General features: G+C 49.0%; 1 protein-coding gene across 1 annotated transcript in view; it reads left to right on the forward strand.

Moving 5' to 3' along the window:
- The first annotated feature begins 691 nt into the window (after positions 1 to 691).
- Positions 692 to 26,171, forward strand: part of LOC139276989 (uncharacterized) — a 55,194-nt gene continuing 29,714 nt past the window's right edge. The window contains exons 1-3 of the mRNA XM_070894988.1: positions 692 to 786; positions 22,234 to 22,378; positions 25,581 to 25,683. Of these exons, the coding sequence (XP_070751089.1) occupies positions 22,245 to 22,378; positions 25,581 to 25,683 (237 nt within the window). The 5' untranslated portion in view covers positions 692 to 786; positions 22,234 to 22,244. The remainder of the gene's footprint in view (positions 787 to 22,233; positions 22,379 to 25,580; positions 25,684 to 26,171) is intronic.

Consider the following 26,171-nt stretch of genomic DNA (forward strand, 5'->3'; position numbering starts at 1 on the left):
TATGCGAGGTGAGGGGATATATTGAGGGGTATATGCGGGGTGAGGTGTATATTGAGGGGTGAGGGGGTATATTGAGGGGTATTTGCGGGGTGAGGGGGTATATTGAGGGGTATTTGCGGGGTATATGGGGGTGAGGGGGTATATTGATGGGTATATGGGGGTGAGGGGGTATATTGATGGGTATATGCGGGGTGAGGGGGTATTTTGAGGGGTATATGCGGGGTGAGGGGTATATTGGGGTGTAGATGCAGATTGAGGGGTATATGCGGGGTCAGAGTATATTGAGGGGTGAGGGGTATATTGAGGGGTACATGCGGGGACAGGAGGTATACAGGGGGAGGGACTCAGTCCACTCCCAGGTTACTCACGATGGCCCGTGGCCGAGTTGCGCGGTGCCGCGCTTTGGCTGACTCGTTCCCATGGCAACGCTTGGCGCCATTGCACATGCCGTTGAGGGTCGACGTAACTGGATTCACATCAGGGCTGACCTATCAGTGGAACTGAAAGCCATTAACCATTGGTTGTGGGACCAATCAGCAGAGCGCTAGTGTGGCCGCCCTGTCACGCCAGGCAGCCGCGGAGCCTTGCATGCTGGGAGCTGTAGTTTACTTCCTGCTCTCTGGCCCGCGGTGCCCGTGCAGAAAGACTACAGCCCCCAGGAGGCTGTGCGCCGGGTGAAGCGGTCTGTCGGGCGCTGTTTGTTTTCAGTATTGAGCAGGAGACGAGAGCGCCGAGAGAGGGGCCTGGTCCACTTCACCTCACCGTCCTCTACAGGCCGGCCGGTCGGTGAGTGCACTCACTGTTCATCACAACAACTGGATCTTTCATATTAATGTACCATTAAATGGAAATACAGTCTGTTATTCCCATTACTATTTACTCTCTGATAGATACCATCGATATAGATTTATTCTGTATATATACACCATCGATATAGATTTATTCTGTGTATATATACCATCAATATAGATTTATTCTGTGATGAGCATAAGAAATAGGAACACGAGTCGGCCATTCGGCCCCTCGAGCCTGCTCCGCCATTCAATAAGATCATATCTGATCATGGACTCAGCTCCACTTCCCTGCCCACTCCCCATAACCCTTTACTCCCTTATCACTCAAAAATCTATCTCCGTCTTAAATATATTCAATGACCCAGCCTCCACAGCTCTCTGGGGCAGAGAATTTCACAGATTTACAACCCTCTGAGAGAAACAATTCCTCCTCATCTCAGTTTTAAATGGGTGGCCCCTTATTCTGAGACTATGCCCCCTAGTTCTAGATTCCCCCACGAGCTGTTCCAGTACAGCTACAACACTGGCATCTATCCGACAATGTGGAAAACTGCCCAGGTATGTCCTGTCCACAAAAAGCAGGACAAATCCAATCCGGCCAATTACCAGTCTACTCTCAATCATCAGCAAAGTGATGGAAGGTGTTGTCATCAGTGCTATCAAGTGGCACTTACTCACCAATAACCTGCTCACCAATGCTCAGTTTGGGTTCCTCAGGACCACTCGGCTCCAGACCTCATTACAGCCCTGGTCCAAACATGGACAAAAGAGCTGAATTCCAGAGGTGCATCTACCCGGTCAAGCCCCCTCAGAATCTTGCATGTTTCAATAAGATCACCTCTCATTCTTCTAAACTCCAATGAGTACAGGCCCAACCTGCTCAACCTTTGTATGACAACCCCCTCATCTCCGGAATCAACCTCGTGAACCTTCTCTGAACTGCCTCCAATGCAAGTATATCCTTCCTTAAATACGGAGACCAAAATGCACGCACTCCAGGTGTGGCCTCACCAATGCCCTGTACAGTGTAGCAGGACTTCTCTGCTTTTATACTCTATCCCCCTTTTCAATTAAGGCCAACATTCCATTTGCCTTCCGAATTAGTTGCTGTACTTGCATACTAACTTTTATGTTTCACAGAAGAGGACCCTCGGATCCCTCTGTACTGCAGCATTTTATAGTCTCTCTCCATTTAAATAGTAATTTGCTTTTTTATTCTTCCAATCAAAGTGGATAACCTCACATTTTCCCACATTACACTCCACTATATCATTAATATAGATTTATTCTGATATACAACATTAATATAGATTTATTCTGTGATTATGTCCCAATTTTTTTATTTGTTCATGGGATGTGGGCGTCACTGGCAAGGCTGGCATTTATTGCCCATCCCTAATTGCCCCTTGAGAACGGGGTGGTGAGCTGACTTCTTGAACCGCTGCAGTCCGTGTGGTGAAGGTGCTCCCACAGTGCTGTTAGGGAGGGAGTTCCAGGATTTTGACCCAGCGACGATGAAGGAACAGCCGATATATTTCCAAGTCAGGATGGTGTGTGACTGGGAGGGGAACGTGGAGGTGGTGGTGTTCCCATGCGCCTGCTGCCCTTGTCCTTCTAGGGGACAGAGGTCATGGGTTTGGGAGGCGCTGCCGAAGAAGCCTTGGCGAGTTGCTGCAGTGCATCTTGTAGATGGTACACACTGCAGCCACGGTGCGCCGGTGGTGGAGGGAGTGAATGTTGAAGGTGGTGGATGGGATGCCAATCAAGCGGGCTGCTTTGTCCTGGATGGTGTCGAGCTTCTTGAGTGTTGTTGGAGCTTCACCCATCCAGGCAAGTGGAGAGTATTCCATCACACTCCTGACTTGTGCCTTGTAGATGGTGGACAGGCTTTGGGGAGTCAGGAGGTGAGACACTTGCTGCAGAATACCCAGCCCCTGACCTGCTCTTGAACCTCAGTATTTATGTGGCTGGTCCAGTTAAGTTTCTGGTCAATGGTGACCCCCAGGATGTTGATGGTGGGGGGATTCGGCGATAGTAATGCTGTAGAATGTCAAGTGGTGGTTAGACTCTCTTGTTGGAGATAGTCATTGCCTGGCACTTGTGTGGCGTGAATGTTACTTGCCACTTATCTGCCCTAGCGGAATGTTGTCCAGGTCTTGCTGCATGCAGGCATGGACTGTTCCATTATCTGAGGAGTTGTGAATGGAACAGAACACTGTGCAATCATCAGCGAACATCCCCACTTCTGACGTTATGATGGAGGGAGGGACATTGATGAAACAGCTGAAGATGGTTGGGCCGAGGATACAGCCCTGAGGAACTCCTGCAGCGATGTCCTGGGGCTGTGATGATTGACCTCCAACAACCACAACCATCTTCCTTTGTGCTGGGTATGACTCCAGCCAGTGGAGAGTTTTCCCCCTGATTCCCACTGACTTCAGTTTTACTAGGGCTCCTTGATGCCACACTCGGTCAAATGCTGCCTTGATGTCGAGGGCAGTCACTCTCACCTCACCTCTGGAATTCAGCTCTTTTGTTCATGTTTGGACCAGGGCTGTAATGAGGTCTGGAGCCGAGTGGTCCTGAGGAACCCAAACTGAGCATCGGTGAGCAGGTTATTGGTGAGTAAGTGCCGCTTGATAGCACTGTCGACGACACCTTCCATTACTTTGCTGATGATTGAGAGTAGACTGATTGGGCGGATTGGATTTGTCCTGCTTTTTGTGGACAGGACATACCTGGGCAGTTTTCCACATTGTCGGATAGATGTCAGTGTTGTAGCTGTACTGGAGCAGCTTGGCTAGAGGCGCGGCTAGTTCTGGAGCACAAATCTTCACCACAACGGCCGGGATGTTCTTGGGTTGAATAGCCTTTGCTGTATCCAGTGCACTCAGCCGTTTCTTAATATCACATGGAGTGAATTGAATCGGCTGAAGACTGGCTTCTGTGGGGACCTCCGGGGGAGGCCGATATGGATCATCCACTTGGCACTTCTGGCTGAAGGTGGTTGTAAACGTTTCAGCCTTGTCTTTTGCACTCACATGCTGGGCTCCGCCATCATTGAGGATGGGGTTATTTATTCATGGAGCCTCCTCCTCCCGTTAGTAGTTTAATGGTCCACCACCATTCACAACTGGATGTGGCAGGACTGCAGAGCTTTGATCTGATCCGTTGATTGTGGGATCGATTAGCTCTGTCTATAGCATGCTGCTGCCGCTGTTTAACATGCATGTAGTCCTGTGTTGCAGCTTCCCCAGGCTGGCATCTCATTTGTAGCTGCTCCTGGCATGCTCTTCTGCACTCCTCATTGAACCAGGATTGGTCCCCAGGCTTGATGGTAATGGTAGAGTGAGGGATATGCCGGGCGTGTGGCGGAATACAATTCTGCTGCTGCTGATGGCCCACAGTGCCTCATGGATGCCCAGTTTTGAGCCACGAGATCTGTTCTGAATCTATCCCATTTAGCAGACAACACGATGGAGGGTGTCCTCAATGTGAAGACAGGACTTTGTCTCTACAAGGACTGTGCGGTGATCAATGCTACCAATGCTGTCATGGAAAGATGCATCTGCGACAGGTACATTGGTGAGGACGAGGTCAGGTAGGTTTTTCCCTTGTGTTGGTTATCTCACCACCTGCTGCAGGCCCAGTCTGGCAGCTATGTCCTTCAGGTCTCGGCCAGCTCAGTTAGTCGTGATGCTACCGAGACACTCTTGGTGATGGACATTGAAGTCCCCCACCCAGAGTACATTCTGGGCCCGTGCTATCCTCGGTGTTTCTTCCAAGTGGTGTTCACCATGGAGGAGTACTGATTCATCAGCTGAGGGAGGGCGGTAGGTGGTAATCAGCAGGAGGTTTCCTTGCTCATGCTTGACCTGAAGCCATGAGACTTCATGGGGTCCGGAGTCAATGTTGAGGACTCCCAGGGCCACTCCCTCCCGACTATACCACTGTGTTGCCACCCCTGGTGGGCCTGTCCTGCCGGTGGGACTGGACATACCCAGGGATGATGAGCGAGGAGTCTGGGACATTGGCTGAAAGGTATGAGTATGATTCTGTGAGTATAACTGTGTCAGGCTGTTTGTTGCTTAACTAGTTGTCCTAATTTTGGCACGTCCCCAGATGTTAGTGAGGAGACAGGACATACCCAGATTTACTCTGATATATACATTGATATAGATTTATTCTGTGATACATACCATTAATATAGATTTACCATTAATATAGATTCATTCTGTGATATATGCCATTAATATCGATTATTTATAAATGTATATATATATATATGTAGATATCAGCCATGTCTCAGTGGGTAGCACTGTTGCCTCTGGGTCAGAAGGTTGTGCGTTCAAGTCCAGCTGCAGAGACAATATCCAGGCTGACACTCCAGTGCAGTACTGAGAGAGTTCTGCACTGTTGGGGTTGCCGTTTTATAAATGAAACGTTAAACCGAAGTCGGACAAGGTGGATGTAAGAAATCCCATGGAGTTCTCCCAGGTGTTCTGGCCAATATTTATCCCTCAACCAACACGACTAAAAACAGATTATCTGGTCATTATCACGTTACTGTCTGCGGGAGCTTGCTGTGCGGAAATTGGCTGCTGCGTCTCCTACATTACAACAGTGACTACATTTCAAAAAGTGCTTCATTGGCTGTAAAGTGCTTTGGTACGTCCTGAGGTCGTGAAAGACGCTATATAAATGCAAGCCTTTCTTTTTACATTGATTCATTATGTGATACATAAATTAACTGTGATTTATTCCTGTAATATAGATTATTTGTGGGTGCAGTAGCATAGTGGTTGTGTCACTGGACCAGTAATTCCGAGGCCTGGACTAATGATCCGGAGACGTGAGTTCCAATCCCACTATGGCAGCTGGGGAATTTAAATTTAGTTAACTAAATAAATCTGGAATAAAAAGCTAGTGTCAGTAACGGTGACCATAAAACTATCGGATTGTCGAAAAAACCCATCTGGGTCACTCCTTCTTCTTCTTCTTTCATATGGTAGTAGCAAAGTAAATCAAACGTCCGTATCCAAGTTGAATATCCAGGCCAAAGCTTCCGGTGTAACAGCGTGGATATCTTGTAGGCTGCCTGAAAATTTCCTCTGAGGGCAGTGCTCGATGATGTGCTCCAAACATCATGTGCTCCACTGATGGGGCTGCTTTAATATTCCACCTAATCTTGTTCACTGATGTCTTTTAGGGAAGGAAACCTGCTGTCTTTACCCATACTGGCCTATATGTGACTCTAGACTCTCAGCATTGTAGTTGACTCTTAAGTGCCCTCTGAAATGGCCCAGCAAACCTCGATGAAAAAGTATAATAATAAAACCGGATGGACCGCCGGGCATCGACCTTGGCACCGGCTATGGACATGACAACGGCACACCCAGCCCAGTCAACCCTGCATAGTCCTCCTCAGCAACATCTGGGGACTTGTGCTAAAATTGGGAGAGCTGTCCCACAGACTAGTCAAGCAACAGCCCGACAGAGTCATACTCACAGAATGATACCTTTCAGCCAATGTCCCAGACTCCTCCATCACCATCCCTGGGTATGTCCTGTCCCACCGGCAGGACAGACCCACCAGAGGTGGTGGCTCAGTGGTTTACAGTCGGGAGGGAGTGGCCCTGGGAGTCCTCAACATTGACTCGGACCCCATGAAGTCTCATGGCTCGGTAGCATCACACCGATCTGGCCGCGTCCTGAAGGACATGGTTTCCAGACTGGGCTTACGGCAAGTGGTGAGTGAACCAACACAGGGGAAAACTTTTTGATCTTGTCCTCACCAATCTATCTGTTGCAGATGCATCTGTCCATGGCAGTACTAGTACGAGTGATCACCGCACTGTCCTTGTGGAGATGAAATCTTCACACTGAGGACACCCTCCATCATGTTGTGTGGCACTACCACAGTGCTAAATGGGATAGATTCAGAACAGATCTGGCAGCTCAAAACTGGGCACCCATGAGGCACTGTGGGCCATCAGCAGCAGCAGAATTGTATTCCACCACAATCTGTAACGTCATGGCCTGGCATATCCCTCACTCTACCATTACCATCAAGCCCGGGGACCAACCCTGGTTCAATGAGGAGTGTAGAAGAGCATGCCAGGAGCAGCACCAGGCGTACCTAAAAATGAGGTGCCAACCTGGGGAAGCTGCAACACAGGACTACATGCATGTTAAACAGCGGAAGCAGCATGTTATAAACAGAGCTAGGTGATCCCACAATCAACGGATCAGATCAAAGCTCTGCAGTCCTGCCACATCCAGTCGTGAATGGTGGTGGATCATTAAACAACTAACTGGAGGAGGAGGCTCCATGAATAACCCCATCCTCAATGATGGCGGAGCCCAGCACGTTGGTGCAAAAGACAAGGCTGAAGCGTTTGCAACAATCTTCAGTCAGAAGTGTCAAGTGGATGATCCATATCGGCCTCCTCCTGAGGTCCCCACCATCACAGAAGCCAGTCTTCAGCCAATTCGATTCACTTCACGTGATATCAAGAAACGGTGAGCGCACTGGATACAGCAAAGGTTATGGGCCCCGACAACATCCCAGATGTTGTGCGGAAGACTTGTGTTCCAGAACGAGCCGTGCCTCTAGCCAAGCTGTTCCAGTACAGCTACAACACTGACATCTACCCCACAAAGTGGAAAACTGCCCAGGTATGTCCTGTCCACAAAAAGCAGGACAAATCCAATCCGACCAATTTCCACCCCATCAGTCTACTCTCAATCATCAGCAAAGTGATGGAAGGTGTCGTCGACAGTGCTATCAAGCAGCATTTACTCACCAATAACTTGCTAACCCATAGCCAATTGGGTTCTGCCAGGACCACTCCGCTCCAGACCTCATTACAGCCTTGGTTCAAACATGGACACAGAGCTGAATTCCAGAGGTGAGGTGAGAGTGACTGCCCTCAACATCATGGCAGCATTTGACCAAGTGTGGCATCAAGGAACCCTAATAAAACTGAAGTCAGTGGGAATCAGGGGGAAAACTCTCCACTGGCTGGAGTCATACCTAGCACAAAGGAAGATGGTTGTGGTGGTTGGAGGCCAATCATCACAGCTCCAAGACATCGCTGCAGGAGTCCGTCAGGGCAGTGTCCTAGGCCCAACCATCTTCAGCTGCTTCATCAATGAGCTTCCCTCCATCATAAGCTCAGATGTGGGGTTGATTGCACAGTGTTCACCCTGCCTTGATAATCCACGGCATTACAATTGCTGAATCTCCCATCATCAATATCCTGGGGGTCACCATTGACCAGAACCTTAATTGGACCAGTCATGTAAATACTGTGGCAACAAGAGCAGGTCAGAGGCTGGGTATTCTGCAGCGAGTGACTCACCTCCTGACTCCCCAAAGCCTTTCCACCATCTACAAGGCACAAGTCAGGAATCTGATGGAATACTCTCTGTTATATATGTAAACTTGTATTTACTCTGTATAGCCACCAGAGGGCTCATCCCCTGGAGTCCAATGGATCCCATAATCCCTTGGGAGCACAGGTATTTAAGGAGGCTTCACAGGTTGGAGAGGCACTCTGGAGACCTGCAATAAAAGACTACGGTCACACTTTACTTTCAGTCTGACTCTTTCTCTACACATAACAACTGGCGACGAGATACAGATAACGAACCCAAAGATGCAGAGAACAGTGGGCATCCTGGTAAAATTCTCGGAGGGAGATGATTGGGAAACTTTTGTAGAGCGACTCAACCAATACTTCATGGCCAACGAGCTAGATGGGGAAGAGAGCGCTGCCAAACGAAGGGCAATCCTCTTCACCGTATGTGGGGCACCAACGTATGGCCTCATGAAGAATCTGCTCACTCCAGCGAAACCCACGGAGAAATCATTCGACGATTTGTGCACACTGGTCCAAGAGCATTTGAACCCGAAGGAAAGCGTTCTGATGGCAAGGTACCGGTTCTACACCTACAAAAGGTCTGAAACCAGGAAGTGGCAAGTTATGTCGCCGAGCTGAGACGCCTTGCAGGACATTGTGAATTTGAAGGATATTTGGAGCACATGCTCAGAGACTTTTTCGTACTTGGCATTGGCCACGAAACCATACTTCGCAAACGCTTGACTGCAAAGACCCCAACCTTGAGTAAGGCCATAGCGATAGCCCAGGCGTTCATTGCCACCAGTAACAATACTAAGCAAATCTCTCAGCGCACAAGTGCTGCTACAAGTACTGTGAACAAAGTGATGTTGCTTTCCAATCGTAACATACAGGGCAGGTCACACATACCTGCAGCAACACGTCCGCAGTTGTCTCAGAGTTCACCATCAAGGGTGATGAATGCAAGGCCATTAACACCTTGTTGGTGCTGCGGGGTTGATCATCGTTTCCATTCACCACGAATTGTCCCCAGATAATGCTGAATGTTGAACTAAATGGACTCCCGGTGTCAATGGAGCTGGACATGGGCGCGAGCCAGTCCATCATGGGCAAAAAGACTTTCGAAAGGTTGTGGTGCAACAAGGCCTCAAGGCCAGTCTTAACTCCAATTCGCACGAAACTAAGAACTTACACAAAAGAACTGATTCCTGTAATCGGCAGTGCTACTGTAAAGGTCTCCTACGATGGAGCGGTGCACAAGCTATCACTCTGGGTGGTACTGGGCGATGGTCCCACGCTGCTCAGCAGGAGCTGGCTAGGAAAGATACTCTGGAACTGGGACGACGTCCGAGCACGATCGCCCGCTGACGACACTTCGTGTGCCCAGGTCTTAAACAAATTTCCTTTGCTGTTCGAACCAGGCATCGGGAAATTCCAAGGAGCAAATGTGCAGATCCATCTAGTTCCGGGGCACCATCACAATGCGAGAGCAGTATTGTACATGATGAGAGAAAGGGTAGAGATCGAGTTAGATCTGCTGCAAAGAGAGGGCATCATTTCACTGATTGAGTTCAACGAGTGGGCCAGTCCTATTGTCCTAGTCCTCAAGGGAGACGGCACTGTCAGAATCTGTGGTGATTACAAAGTATCTATCAATCGTTTCTCCCTGCAGGACCAATACCCACTACCAAAAGCCGGCGACCTCTTTGCAACGCTGGCGGTAGGAAAGACGTTCACGAAGCCGGATCTGACCTCAGCCTACATAACGCAGGAACTGGAGGAATCATCCGAAGGCCCCCACCTGCATCAACACGCACAAAGGTCTTTTTGTTTATAACAGATGCCTGTTTGGAATCCGATCAGCGGCGGCGATATTCCAGAGAAACATGGAAAGTTTACTGAAGTTGGTCCCACACACCGTGGTCTTCCAGGACGACATCTTGGTCACAGGTCGGAACACAGTCGAGCATCTGCAGAACCTGGAGGGAAGTTCTTCGTTGACTCAACCGCGTGGGGCTCAGGTTAAAATGCTCGAAGTGCATTTCCTGGCGCCTGAAGTGGAGTTTTTGGGAACGAGGATTGCGGCGGATGGCATCAGGTCCACCAACGCGAAGACGGAGGCAATTGAGAACGCACCCGAGGCCACAGAACGTGATGGAGCTGCGATTGTTTCTGGGACTCTTGAACAACTTTGGTAACTTCTTACTGGGTCTCAGCACACTGTTAGGGCCCAAGTTTCCACACGAAAAAAAACGGCGCCTAAAAAAAACCGCGCTATTCTCGAGCGCCCTGCAGCTCCTTGTCTGCCTGGCACAGCGTGCAGGGGGGCGGAGCCTACACTCGCGCCGATTTTGTAAGTGGGAGGGGGCGGGTACTATTTAAATTAGTTTTTTTCCTGCCGGCAACGCTGCGCGTTGGAGCGTTCGCGCACGCGCTGTGTGAAGGAAACATTGGCACTCGGCCATTTTTGTAGTTCTTTGTAGCTGTTTAATTTTTGAACATTTTTTAATAAAAGCACATTGCCATCAGCACTGAGGCTTCTTGCAGCAGTGAGAAAGCCTCAGAAAGTTGAGGCAGCCGTTTCCCTCCCCACCCCCGCCCGCCGTCGGGAATGCACTGAACGGCTCTCCCCCCCCCCCCCCCCCCCCCCCGCCTCCCGCCCTCGCGGGAATGCACTGAACGGGTCTCCCCCCCCCCTCACGCCCCGGCGGGAACGCACTAAACGGCTCTTCCCCCCCCCCCCCCGCCCCTGGTGGGAACGCACTGAACGACTCTCCCCCTCCGGGAACGCACGGAACGGCTCCCGCCCCCGCGGGAACGAACGATGGCTGAAGCACTTTCACACAGGTAGGAAGATGGTTTATTTAATCTTTTCTTTGCTTATAAATGTTTATTCAGGTTGGATTTATTTGTATAATATTTGTAGAAGTATAAATAAGAATTTATTGTAGAATTTCATGACTTCCCTTCCCCCCCCCACTTCGTTCTGGACGCCTAATTTGTAACCTGCGCCTGATTTTTTAATGTGTAGAACAGGTTTTTTCAGTTCTACAAAAATCTTCACTTGCTCCATTCTACTATAGTTTGGAGTACGTTTTCACTGTGGAAACTTTCAAATCAGGCATCAGTGGCTGGACACGCCCCCTTTTGAAGAAAAAATTCTGTTCCAAAGTAGAACTGTTCTACCTCACTAGAACTGCAGAAAAAAAAATGTGGAGAATTGCGATTTCTAAGATAGTTCGTTCTCCACCAGTTGCTCCTAAAAATCAGGCGCAAATCATGTGGAAACTTGGGCCCTAAGAATCACTGCATGTCCAACTACGAAAAGGGGGCGAATGGGTTTGGGGTAAAAGCCAAGAAAATGCCTTTGTAAAAGTGAAAAAATTGTTATGCTCAAACAAATTGCTTGTGTTGTATGATCCATGTAAGCCTTTGGTACTAGCATGTGATGCATCGTCATATGGCATCGGGTGTGTATTGCAACAAGCTAATGATTTCTGGAAACTGCAACGGGTTGCTTATGCATCCAGAAGTCTGTCTAAGGCTGAGAGATACTACAGCATGATTGAGAAAGAATTGTTAGCGTGTGTCTATGGGGTAAAGAAAATGCATCAATACCTGTTTGGGCTAAAATTCGAATTGGAAACTGACCATAAGCCACTTATATCTCTGTTTTCCGAGAGTAAAGGGATAAATATCAATGAATCGGCCCACATCCAGAGATGGGCGCTCATGTTCTCCGCATACAACTACGCCATCCGCCACAGGTCAGGCACAGAAAACTGCGCCGATGCTCTCAGTAGACTGCCATTGCCCACCACGGTGATGGAAATGGGGCAGCCCGCAGATCTAGCCATGGTTATGGAAGCATTTGAGAGTGAGCAATCACCCGTCACTGCCCGTCAGATCAAAACCTGGACAAGCCAGGACCCCTTATTCTCGAGTCAAAAGCTGTGTGCTTCACAGGAGCTGGTCCAGTGTCCCAGTGGAAATGCAGGAAGAGATAAAGCCGTTCCAGCGCCGCAAAGATGATATGTCTATACAGGCAGACTGCCTTCTGTGGGGCAATCGAGTAGTGGTTCCCAAGAAGGGCAGAGACACCTTCATCAATTACCTCCACAGTATCCACCCAGGCATCGTAATGATGAAAGCGATAGCCAGATCCCACGTGTGGTGTCCCAGTATCGATGCGGACTTAGAGTCCTGCGTTCACAGATGTACGACATGCTCGCAGTTAAGCAATGTATCCAGGGAGGCGCCGCTAAGTTTATCGAAACATAGAAACATAGAAAGTAGGTGCAGGAGTAGGCCATTCGGCCCTTCGAGCCTGCATCGCCATTCAATGAGTTCATGGCTGAACATGCAACTTCAATACCCCATTCCTGCTTTCACGCCATACCCCTTGATCCCCCTAGTAGTAAGGACTACATCTAACTCCTTTTTGAATATATTTAGTGAATTGGCCTCAACAACTTTCTGTGGTAGAGAATTCCACAGGTTCACCACTCTGGGTGAAGAAGTTTCTCCTCATCTCGGTCCTAAATGGCTTACCCCTTATCCTTCGACTGTGACCCCTGGTTCTGGACTTCCCCAACATTGGGAACATTCTTCCTGCATCTACCTGTCTAAACCCGCCAGAATTTTAAACGTTTCTATGAGATCTCCTCTCATTCTTCTGAACTCCAGTGAATACAAGCCCATTTGATACAGTCTTTCTTGATAGGTCAGTCCTGCCATCCCGGGAATCAGTCTGGTGAACCTTCGTTGCACTCCCTCAATAGCAAGAATGTCCTTCCTCAAGTTAGGAGACCAAAGCTGTACACAATACTCCAGGTGTGGCCTCACCAAGGCCCTGTACAACTGTAGTAACACCTCCCTGCCCCTGTACTCAAATCCCCTCGCTATGAAGGCCAACATGCCATTTGCTTTCTTAACCGCCTGCTGTACCTGCATGCCAACCTTCAATGACTGATGTACCATGACACCCAGGTCTCGTTGCACCTCCCCTTTTCCTAATCTGTCACCATTCAGATAATAGCCTGTTTCTCTGTTTTTATAACCAAAGTAGATAACCTCACATTTATCCACATTATACTTCATCTGCCATGCATTTGCCCACTCATCTAACCTATCCAAGTCACTCTGCAGCCTCATGGCATCCTCCTCGCAGCTCACACTGCCACCCAACTTAGTGTCATCTGCAAATTTGGAGATACTACATTTAATCCCCTCGTCCAAATCATTAATGTACAATGTAAACAGCTGGGGCCCCAGCACAGAACCTTGCGGTACCCCACTAGTCACTGCCTGCCAATACCCATTTACTCCTACTCTTTGCTCAACCAGTTCTCAATCCACGTCAGCACACTACCCCCCAATCCCATGTGCTTTAACTTTGCACATTAATCTCTTGTGTGGGACCTTGTCGAAAGCCTTCTGAAAGTTCAAATACACCACATCAACTGGTTCTCCCTTGTCCACTCTACTGGAAATATTCTCAAAAAATTCCAGAAGATTTGTCAAGCATTATTTCCCATTCACAAATCCATGCTGACTTGCACCTATCATATAACCTCTTTCCAAATGCGCTGCTATGACATCCTTAATAATTGATTCCATCATTTTACCCACGACCGATGTCAGGCTGACCCGTCTATAATTCCCTGTTTTCTCTCCTTTTTTAAAAAGTGGGGTTACATTGGCTACCCTCCACTCCATAGGAATTGATCCAGAGTCTATGGAATGTTGGAAAATGACTGTCAATGCATCCGCTATTTCCAAGGCCACCTCCTTAAGTACTCTGGGATGCAGACCATCAGGCCCTGGGGATTTATCGGCCTTCAATCCCATCAATTTCTCCAACACAATTTCCCGACCAATAAGGATTTCCCTCAGTTCCTCCTTCTTACTAGACCCTCTTACCCCTTTTATATCCAGGAGGTTGTTTGTGTCCTCCTTAATGAATACCGAACCAAAGAACTTGTTCAATTGGTCTGCCATTTCTTTGTTCCCAGTTATGACTTCCCCTGATTCTGACTGCAGGGGACCTACGTTTGTCTTTACTAACCTTTTTCTCTTTACATATCTATAGAAGCTTTTGCAGTCCATTTTAATGTTCCCTGCAAGCTTCCTCTCGTACTCTATTTTCCCTGCCCTAATCAAACCCTTTGTCCTCCTCTGCTGAGTTCTAAATTTCTCCCAGTCCCTGGGTTCGCTGCTATTTCTAGCCAATTTGTATGCCACTTCCTTGGCTTTAATACTATCCCTGATTTCCCTTGATAGCCACGGTTGAGCCACCTTCCCTTTTTTATTTTTACGCCAGACAGGGATGTACAATTGTTGTAGTTCATCCATGCAGTCTCTAAATGTCTGCCATTGCCCATCCACTGTCAATCCCTAAAGTTTCATTCGCCAATCTATCCAAGCCAATTCATGCCTCATACCTTCAAAGTTACCCTTCTTTAAGTTCAGGACCATGGTCTCTGAATTAACTGTTTCATTCTCCATCACAATGTAGAATTCCACCATATTATGGTCACTCTTCCCCAAGGGGCCTCGCACAACAAGATTGCTAATTAATCCTCTCTCATTACACAACACCCAGTCTAAGATAGCCTCCCCCCAAGTTGGTTCCTCGACATATTGGTCTAGAAAACCATCCCTTATGCACTCCAGGAAATCTTCCTCCACCGTATTGTTTCCAGTTTGGTTAGCACAATCTATATGCATATTAAAGTCACCCATGATAACTGCTGCACCTTTATTGCATGCATCCCTAATTTCCTGTTTGATGCCCTCCCCAACATCATTACTACTGTTTGGAGGTCTCTACACAACTCCCATTAGCGTTTTCTGCCCTTTGGTATTCCGTAGCTCCACCCATACCGATTCCACATCTTTCCTTACAATTTCATTAATTTCCTCTTTAACCAGCAACGCCACCCTGCCTCCTTCTGTCTATCCTTCCTAAATGTTGAATACCCTTAGATGTTGAGTTCCCAGCCTTGGTCACCCTGGAGCCATGTCTCCGAGATGCCAACCACATCGTATCCGTTAACTGCTATCTGCACAGTTAATTCGTCCACCTTATTCCGAATACTCCTCGCATTGAGGCACAGCGCCTTCAGGCTTGCCTTTTTAACACACTTTGACCCTTTAGAATTTTGCTGCAAAGCGGCCCTTTTTGTTTTTTGCCTTGGGTTTCTCTGCCCTCCACTTTTACTCATCTCCTTTCTGTCTTTTGCTTCTGTCTCCATTTTGTTTCCCTCTGTCTCCCTGAATCGGTTCCCATTCCCCTGCCATATTAGTTTAACTCCTCCCCAACAGCACTAGCAAACTCTCCTCCTAGGACATTGGTTTCGGCCCTGCCTAGGTGCAGACCGTCCGGTTTGTACTGGTCCCACCTCCCCCAGAACCGGTTCCAATGCCCCAGGAATTTGAATCCCTCCCTGCTGCACCACTGCTCAAGCCACGTATTTATCTGAGCTATCCTGCGATTCCTACTCTGACTAGCACGTGGCACTGGTAGCAATCCCGAGATTACTACTTTTGAGGTCCTACTTTTTAATTTAGCTCCTAGCTCCTTAAATTCGTCTCGTAGGACCTCATCCCGTTTTTTACCTATATCGTTGGTACCAATGTGCACCACGACAACTGGCTGTTCACCCTCCCTTTTCAGAATGTCCTGCACCTGCTCCGAGACATCCTTGACCCTTGCACCAGGGAGGCAACATACCATCCTGGAGTCTCGGTTGCGGCTGCAGAAACGCCTATCTATTCCCCTTACAATTGAATCCCCTATCACCGTCGCTCTCCCATTTTTCCTACCCTCCTGTGCAGCAGAGCCAGCCACGGTGCCATGAACTTGGCTGCTGCTGCCCTCCCCTGATGAGTCATCCCCCTCAACAGTACCCAAAGCGATGTATCTGTTTTGCAGGGGGATGACCGCAGGGGACCCCTGCACTAACTTCCTTGCACTGCTCTTCCTGTTGGTCTTCCATTCCCTATCTGGCTGTGGACCCTTTACCTGCGATAAGACCAATTCGCTACACGTGCTAATCACATCATTCTCAGCATCGTGGATGCACCAGAGTGAATCCACCTTCAGCTCCAATTTTGCAACGCGGTCCGTCAGGAGCTGGAGGCGGATACACTTCCCGCAGATGTTGTCGTCAGGAACACCGGAAGTGTCCCTGAGTTCCCACATGGTACAGAAGGAGCATATCACGTGACACGTGACCGAGCTCTCCTGCCATGACTTAACCGTTAGATACACTTAATTTGGCGACAACAATGTTAACAGGTTTCTTACTGATATAAGAAGAAAAAGAAAAGCTACTTACCAATGACCAGCCAATCACTTACCCCTTTGGCTGTAACGTCACCTTTTGATTTCTTTCTACTTTTTTGCTTTCTCTCCCCGCTGAAGCTGCACAAGCTGGGCCTTTATAGGCCTCACCAACACTGCTCCTGGCTCTCGCCGAGTGCCGCCGCCTCTCGACCTCCCGCTGGGCCTTTTACAGGCCTCACCAACACTGCTCCCGGCTCTCACCGACTGCCGCCGCCTCTCGACCTCCCGCTGGGCCTTTATAGGGCTCACCAACCTGGTCTTGGCCCTCCAAACCGTGGTCTAGGGTATACGTCAACTATGCAGTCCCATTCTTAGGTAAAATGTTCCTTGTGGTTGTAGACACGTACTCCAAGTGGATTGAATGTGAGATAATGTCGGCTAGCACGTCCGCTGCCACCACTGAGAGCCTGTGGGCCATGTTTGCCACTCACGGCTTACCCGATGTCCTGGTGAGCGACAACGGGCTATGTTTTACCAGTGTTGAGTTCAAAGAATTCATGACCCGTAACGGGATCAAACATGTCACATCTGCCCCGTTTAAACCAGCGTCCGGCAGAGAGAGCAGTGCAAACCATCAAGCAAGGCTTGAAGAGGGTAACTGAAGGCTCACTGCAAACTCGCCTATCCCGACTCCTGCTTAGTTACCACACTCACTCACTGGGATCCCACCTGCTGAACTGCTCATGAAAAGAGCTCTTAAGACAAGGCTTTCGTTAGTTCACCCTGATCTACATGAACTGGTAGAGAGCAGGCGGCTTCAACAAAGTGCATACCATGATAGTGCAAATGTTTCACATGAGATTGGAATCAATGATCCTGTATTTGTATTAAATTATGGACAAGGTCCCAAGTGGCTTCCCGGCACTGTCGTGGCCAAAGAGGGGAGCAGGGTGTTTCGGGTCACACTTAGACCAAATCGACCTCAGATTCACGGACTATCCTGAGCAACCCACCTTGGATCCTACCTTTTTTGTTCCCCCAACACACACACCAGTGGCAACTGGCACCAAGGTTGACCATGAAGCAGAACCCATCATCCACAGCAGCCCAGCAGGGCCCAACACACGAGGCAGCCCAGCAAGGCCAGCTGCATAGCAGCCCAGCGAGGGCCCAACAAATGATTCAACAACACCAGCTTTCACACCGAGTCGATCAACCAGGGCAAGAAGGGCCCCAGATCGACTCACATTGTAAGTAGTTACACTATTGGGGGGACCAGAGGGCTCATCCCCCGGAGTCCCAAGGGATCCCATAATCCCTTGGGAGCACAGGTATTTAAGGAGGCTCACAGGTTGGAGAGGCACTCTAGAGACCTGCAATAAAAGACTAAGGTCACACTTTACTTTGAGCTCACAGTGTTCAGTCTGACTGACTCTCCATACATAACACTCTCCACTTGCCTGGATGAGTGCCGCTCCAGCAACACTCAAGAAGCTCGACACCATCCAGGACAAAGCAGCCCGCTTGATTGGCATCCCATCCACCACCTTCAACATTCACTCCCTCCACCACCGGCGCACCGTGGCTGCAGTGTGTACCATCTACAAGATGCACTGCAGCAACTCGCCAAGAAGGACAAGGGCGGCAGGCACATGGGATCACCACGACCTCCACATTCCCCTCTAACTCACACACCATCCTGACTTGGAAGTATATCACCATTGCTGGGTTGATCGTCGCTGGGTCAAAATCCTGGAACTTCCTCCCTAACAGCACTGTGGGAGCAACTTCACCACATGGACTGCAGCGGTTCAAGAAGGCGGCTCACCACCACCTTCTCGAGGGGCAATTAGGGATGGGCAATAAATGCCGGCCTTGCCAGCAATGCCTGTGAATGAATAATTAAAAAAATGATTATACCATTAATATTACTTTGTGATATATACCAATAATATAGATTGAATTTGTGATGTATACCATCAATATAGATTAGCTGTGGGATAGATACCATTAATATAAATTAATTGCATGATATATGCTATTAATACAGATTTAATGCGCAATGCACACCATTAATAAGAACATAAAACATAGGAGCAAGAGTAGGCTAGTTGGCCCCTCGAGCCTGCTCTGCCATTTAATAAGATTATGGCTGATCTGATCATGGACTTGGCTCCACTTCCCTGCCGCTCCCTATAACCCTTGACTCCCTTATCTTTCAAAAATCTGTACCTTCAATGACCCTGCCTCCACATCTCTCTGAGGCAGACAATTCAAAAGATTCGCGACCCTCTTGAGAGAATAAATTCTTTCTCATTTCAGTTGGACAATCCCATATTCTGAAATGATGCCCCCTAGTTCTAGATTCCCCCACGAGGGGAAACATCCTCTCTGCATCCACCCTATCAAGACCCCCTCAGAATCTTGCACGTTTTAATAAGATCACCTCTAAGTCTTCTAAACTCCAATGAGTATAGACCCAACCTGCTCAACCTTTCTTCATAAGACAGCCCCTTCATCTCAAGAATCAACCTCATGAACCTTCTCTGAAGTGCCTCCAGTGCAAGTATATCCCTCTTTAAATACGGAGACCAAAACTGTACGCAGTACTCCAGGTGTGGCCTCACCAACGCCCTGTGCAGTTGTAGCAGGACTCCTCTGCTTTTATACTCTATCCCCCTTGCAATAAAGGCCAACGTTCCATTTGCCTCCCTGATTACTTGCTGTACCTGCATGCTCAGTTTTTGTGTTTCATGTACAAGGATCCCCAGGTCCCTCTGTACCACAGTATTTTGTAATCTCTCCCCATTTAAATAATAATTTGCTTTTTTATTTTTCCTATCAAAGTGGATAACCTCACATTGTCCCACATTATACTTCATCGTATAATCTGGATTTACTGTGTGATATATGTTCCTTGTCCTCCTCCCTCTATTTAACATGAGAATATTTGAGGTTCACTATTCATAGAAACATAGAAAATAGGTGCAGGAGTAGGCCATACAGCCCTTCTAGCCTGCACCGCCATTCAATGAGTTCATGGCTGAACATGCAACTTCAGTACCCCATTCCTGCTTTCTCGCCATACCCCTTGATCCCCCGAGTAGTAAGGACTTCATCTAACTCCCTTTTGAATATATTTAGTGAATTGGCCTCAACTACTTTCTGTGGTAGAGAATTCCACAGGTTCACCACTCTCTGGGTGAAGAAGTTTCTCCTCATCTCGGTCCTAAATGGCTTACCCCTTATCCTTAGACTGTGACCCCTGGTTCTGGACTTCCCCAACATTGGGAACATTCTTCCTGCATCTAACCTGTCTCAACCCATCAGAATTTTAAACGTTTCTATGAGGTCCCCTCTCATTCTTCTGAACTCCAGTGAATACAAGCCCAGTTCATCCAGTCTTTCTTGATAGGTCAGTCCCGCCATCCCGGGAACCAGTCTGGTGAATCTTCGCTGCACTCCCTCAATAGCAAGAATGTCCTTCCTCAAGTTAGGAGACCAAAACTGTACATAATACTCCAGGTGTGGCCTCACCAAGGCCCTGTACAACTGTAGCAACACCTCCCTGCCCCTGTACTCAAATCCCCTCGCTATGAAGGCCAACATGCCATTTGCTTTCTTACGCCTGCTGTACCTGCATGCCAACCTTCAATGACTGATGTACCATGACACCCAGGTCTCGTTGCACCTCCCCTTTTCCTAATCTGTCACCATTCAGATAATAGTCTGTCTCTCTGTTTTTACCACCAAAGTGGATAACCTCACATTTATCCACATTATACTTCATACTTCATCTGCCATGCATTTGCCCACTCAGCTAACCTATCCAAGTCACTCTGCAGCCTCATAGCATCCTCCTCGCAGCTCACACTGCCACCCAACTTAGTGTCATCTGCAAATTTGGAGATACTACATTTAATCCCCTCGTCTAATTCATTAATGTACAATGTAAACAGCTGGGGCCCCAGCACAGAACCTTGCGGTACCCCACTAGTCACTGCCTGCCATTCTGAAAAGTATCCATTTACTCCTACTCTTTGCTTCCTGTCTGACAACCAGTTCTCAATCCATTAATTAACACCGAGATCATGCTATAATTTTATAAAACTCTAGTTAGGCCTCAGCTGGAGTATTGTGGACAATTCTGGGAAAGATGTAACGGCCTTAGAAAGGGTACACAGGTGTACTGGGATAGTGGCAGGGATGAGGAAGTTCGGTTATGAGGAGAGGTTGGGAAAGTTAGGGCTGTTCTCCTTGGAACAGAGAAGGTTAAGAGATGACCTAGTGGGTTTCATGGTGATGAGAGGATTTGATAGAGTGGACAGAGAAACAATTCTCTATGACAAGTGGGTCAATAACCAGAGGTCATAGATTAAAAAATCATTGCCAAAAGATCTCGAGAGGAGATTAGGAGAAATGATTTCACTCAGAGTTATCGGGATCTGGAACGCTCTCCCTGAAAAGGTGGTGGAAGCTGATTCCAGCAATAAATTTAAAAGGGAGTTGGAGAGATGCTGGAGGATGAGGAACCTACGGGGTTACTGACAGAGGGCAGGGATGTGGGACAGAGCCAGCACAGGCACGGCGGGCTGAATGGCCTCCTTCTGTGCTGTAAGTTGCTATGATTCTATGAACAAAATCAGATTGACATTTGCTGCAGGAAACACACTGGGACGTGCATGAAGAGTAATCAAGTTGTGCCTGGTGACACTGATCGGCAGCTGTCTGAGCAATAAAAGCTGATGATTTTGCTGCTGCAGAATTATAAGGCAACTGATAGCGTGCATTACATGGCTAACATCGAGATCTGGCAGTGATTGGAAAGCTGCAGTACCATTAGGTGTTGTAAACGGTAGCTTTAGTTTTTGAGTAGCTATAGCTGTCACCTGAAGTCCCAAAAGGAGAAAGTGATAAAAAGGCACGACAACAACAACTGCATTTATACAGCTCCTTTAACGTAGCCAAATGTTCCAAGGCACTTCACAGGAGTGTTATCAGTCAAAGTTTGACACTGAGCCTCATAAGCAGATACTAGGGCAAATGACCAAAAGCTTGATTTAAAGAGGTAGGTTTTAGAAAAAAAAGAAAGATTTGCATTTATACAGCGTCCTTCATGACCACCATACATCCCAAAGCACTTTACAGCCAATGAAGTACTTTTGAAGTGTAGTCACTGTTGTAATGTAGGAAACGTGGCAGCCAATTTGTGCACAGCAAGCTCCCACAAACAGCAATGTGATAATGACCAGATAATCTGTTTTAGTGATGTTGATTGAGGGATTAATATTGGCCAGGACACCAGGGAGAACTCCCCTGCTCTGCTTCGAAATAGTGCCATGGGATCTTTTACATCCATCTGAGAGTGCAGACGGGGCCTCGGTTTAATGTCTCACCCAAAAGACGACATCTCTGACAGTGCAGCGCTCCCTCAGCACTGCACTGGAGTGTCAGCCTAGATTTAAGTGCTCAAGTCTCTGGAGTGGGACTTGAACCCACAACTTTCTGACTCTGAGGCAGCTGAGCCACAGCTGACACTAAGAATCTAAAGGAGGAGCAGGGGGTAGAGAGGCAGGGAGCTCAGTGCCTGGACAGCTGAAGATTGTCGGTGGTGGGGTGAAGGGAGTGGGGGATCGACAAGAGATGCACTGGACATTGACCCTCCCAGCATTCCTGTTGAGAAGCTCTGTAGATGATGTGGGTGAGGCCCATGACGCTGGGTTGTAAGGCCCTCTGATTTCTGGCTGTTGACTCTTTCCGTATGCTGTGTTTGTGTTTTTCGCAGCGTGCAATGCAATGGGTCCGGACCGATTACCGCACCGGGTGTATATGACCCTGACCGCTGACACCTGGGAAGCCAGCAGACTCCAGAACATGAGCAGCAAACCAATTGTGGTCAAGAAAGGATCAATGCCCGGGAATGGAAGCGGGTAAGAGTTTGTGTAAACTCCAGTCACACTGCACCGACGGCAGCACAAGAGAATTAGACTAGGAGACTCCGATACATTTCCTGGCTAATGGGATCTGGGTAGGGAGATATCAGGAAATGGCAGGGTGACACGTTGGCCTGAAACCAGCTCAGGTTACGGATTGTGTGATTTTCTGGGGGGACCTTTTATTCGGGCGGACATTGCTCGCTTGTAATTGATGAAGAGCACCATAACCCGTATGATGCTAATGAACTTTAATGTAACTTCACAATGCAAACAGCTGATCGCACTGTGTGTCGTCCCCCCGCCGCCCCATATAACTCACACTCTGCGCTTTCTTAAAGGTTCATTGTTTGAATTTGATTGCTGCGGCCACAGTCATGAAAATGGGTCTAACATTCAGCGCTCCTCACACCTCAGTTTTGTCTGGAGGATGACTGAAGAGATACTTGGGAGGTTCCTGTGCAACACAGGTCTGCATGCACCCACCATTCCCCACAAAGATATGCCTACAGACCCAGCTCAGCTAACTGGGCCTGTCGGGAAAGGACTGCCTTCGCTGGCTGAGGTTTACTGGTAGGGAGGCCAGTGGTGGAGTGGACCAGCAGCCAATCTCAACCAATGCCATTGTGTCTGGGGCCTTGATGGGGGCCACCAGTAACATCCACAGCTGCCCTCAACATCTGTGCTTTGGGGTCCCTCCCGACCGGTGTGGGGTAGGCCAGTCAGCAGTGTCAAAATGCTTGGAGCTTATCGCCAGAGAAAACACCATTTCCACTTTCGGGGCAAGAAACAGAACCAGAGAATTCTTCCACATCACCAAACTCGTCAAAGTAAATGTCAGCATGAGGCCATCCAGGCCTCTGGGCACAATGCCATGATGCTCAGCACTCACCACAGCTTCCACTCCTGTAATGTATTTGCTTCATGGGTCCTTTGCTTAAGAATTCATGGCAACACATTGCTATTAAGAACGAGTTGGTTTATTAGCAAAAGGTTTAACAATCACACTAAACATTACCAGTTCATCCACTGGGCTCACAACCACCTGCCTCATCGTGGATCCCCCGAACCCAACTGGCTGGGGTTTTATTGAGTCTTGTGAACATCACATGACTGGCTAAGCCACTCCCAACTCAAACCCGTGAGCATACTCACACGTGCATACATTACAACTCCCATGTTCAGATGCTCAGTGGCCAGTAACACAGAGCCATGTGGAATAGAGCACACTGCTCAGGCTGCATTCACACTCCTTTTATATCACAGCAACCCTCTTTGCCTGGGTCATTTCAACGAGATATCATTCTTCCGTGATGGTTCCTGGGAGAGAAAGGCTACCCTCAGCAGCCTGGGTATTGACAGCCTAGTCAGAAAGTGAATGCAGATACCTCGGTGTTCATGTATCTACCAGGCTGATGGAACAGAAGCCTGGGCAGGTCACGGTGTCATCCATCGCTGTCTCCATGATCACAGTTCTCTCATGCACACTCCGCAATTTAAACACAGCTCAGATTCATTGAGGAGATCGCCATCTCTCACCCAGTGACTGTACTGTCTGTATTGTGTCTCTGTCTCTCACACTGCTTGCACTGTCTGTCTCTCTCTCTCACACACTGCCTGTACTGTCTGTCTCTCTCACACACTGCCTGTTACTGTCTCTCCATCTCTCTCTCACTGCCTGTACTGTCTCTCCATCTTGCGCACACTGCCTGTACTGTCTCGCCATTTCTCACCCTGCCTGTACTGCCTCTCTCACACACTGCCTGTACTGTCTGTCTCTCTTTCATACACGGCCTGTACTGTCTGTCTCTCACACACTGCTTGTACTGCCTCTCTCTCACACGGCCTGTACTGCCTCTCTCACACACGGCCTGCACTACCTCTCTCACACACGGCCTGTACTGCCTCTCTCACACACGGCCTGTACTGCCTCTCTCACACACGGCCTGTACTGCCTCTCTCACACACGGCCTGTACTGCCTCTCTCACACACGGCCTGTACTGCCTCTCTCACACACGGCCTGTACTGCCTCTCTCACACACGGTCTGTACTGCCTCTCTCACACACGGCCTGTACTGCCTCTCTCACACACGGCCTGTACTGTCTGTCTCTCACACACTGCTTGTACTGCCTCTCTCACACACGGCCTGTACTACCTCTCTCACACACGGCCTGTACTGCCTCTCTCACACACGGCCTGTACTGCCTCTCTCACACACGGCCTGTACTGCCTCTCTCACACACGGCCTGTACTGCCTCTCTCACACACGGCCTGTACTGTTTCTCTCACACACGGCCTGTACTGTTTCTCTCACACACGGCCTGTACTGCCTCTCTCACACACGGCCTGTACTGCCTCTCTCACACACGGCCTGTACTGCCTCTCTCACACACGGTCTGTACTGCCTCTCTCACACACGGCCTGTACTGCCTCTCTCACACACGGCCTGTACTGTCTGTCTCTTACACACTGCTTGTACTGCCTCTCTCACACACGGCCTGTACTACCTCTCTCACACACGGCCTGTACTGCCTCTCTCACACACGGCCTGTACTGCCTCTCTCACACACGGCCTGTACTGCCTCTCTCACACACGGCCTGTACTGCCTCTCTCACACACGGCCTGTACTGTTTCTCTCACACACGGCCTGTACTGCCTCTCTCACACACGGCCTGTACTGCCTCTCTCACACACGACCTGTACTGCCTCTCTCACACACGGTCTGTACTGCCTCTCTCACACACGGCCTGTACTGCCTCTCTCACACACGGCCTGTACTGTTTCTCTCACACACGGCCTGTACTGCCTCTCTCACACACGGTCTGTACTGCCTCTCTCACACACGGCCTGTACTGCCTCTCTCACACACGGCCTGTACTGCCTCTCTCACACACGGCCTGTACTGCCTCTCTCACACACGGCCTGTACTGCCTCTCTCACACACGGCCTGTACTGTCTCTCTCACACACTGCCTGTACTGTTTCTCTCACTCACACTGTCTGAATTGTCTCTCCATCTCTCTCTCACCGCCTGTACTATCTCTCCATCTCTCTGTCACTGCCTGTATTGTCTCTCCATCTCTCTGTCACTGCCTGTACTATGTCTCCATGCCTGTACTGTCTCTCTCACTCACACTGCCTGTACTTTGTCCTTGTTTCTGTCAGCCACACTGACTCTACTTGCTCTCGATTTCCAGGAGCTGTAAAAAAAGGAATTGTTCACCTAACAAAGTGAGGAGGAGCCAGACTAAAGCACAGTCTTACAATTTAAGCACGATTGATAAAGCACATTTTGAAGAGGTGAGTTGATGTGAGATACTACTTTAGATTCCAACTCATTTGTATTATGTATGTACAGAATTGGACAGGAGCAAACCAGCTTTGCCCGCCTTGCACTGTCCTACTGTCCCAGTGAAACTGCCTTACACCGTCACCCCCCCCCCCCCAACCCATTCAGTGAAACTGCCTTACCCCATCACCCCCCCCCCCCCAACCCATTCAGTGAAACTGCCTTACCCCGTCACCCCACCCCCCCCACCAACCCATTCAGTGAAACTGCCTTACACCGTCACCCCCCCCTCCACCCTCCCCCAACCCATTCAGTGAAACTGCCTTACACCGTCACCCCCCCCCCCACCCCCAACCCATTCAGTGAAACTGCCTTACACCGTCACCCCCCCCTCCACCCTCCCCCAACCCATTCAGTGAAACTGCCTTACACCGTCACCCCCCCTCCCCCCAACCCATTCAGTGAAACTGCCTTACACCGTCACCCCCCCCTCCACCCT

The sequence above is a fragment of the Pristiophorus japonicus genome, chromosome 12 (genome assembly GCF_044704955.1).
Source record: "Pristiophorus japonicus isolate sPriJap1 chromosome 12, sPriJap1.hap1, whole genome shotgun sequence".
NCBI lineage: Eukaryota > Metazoa > Chordata > Chondrichthyes > Pristiophoridae > Pristiophorus > Pristiophorus japonicus.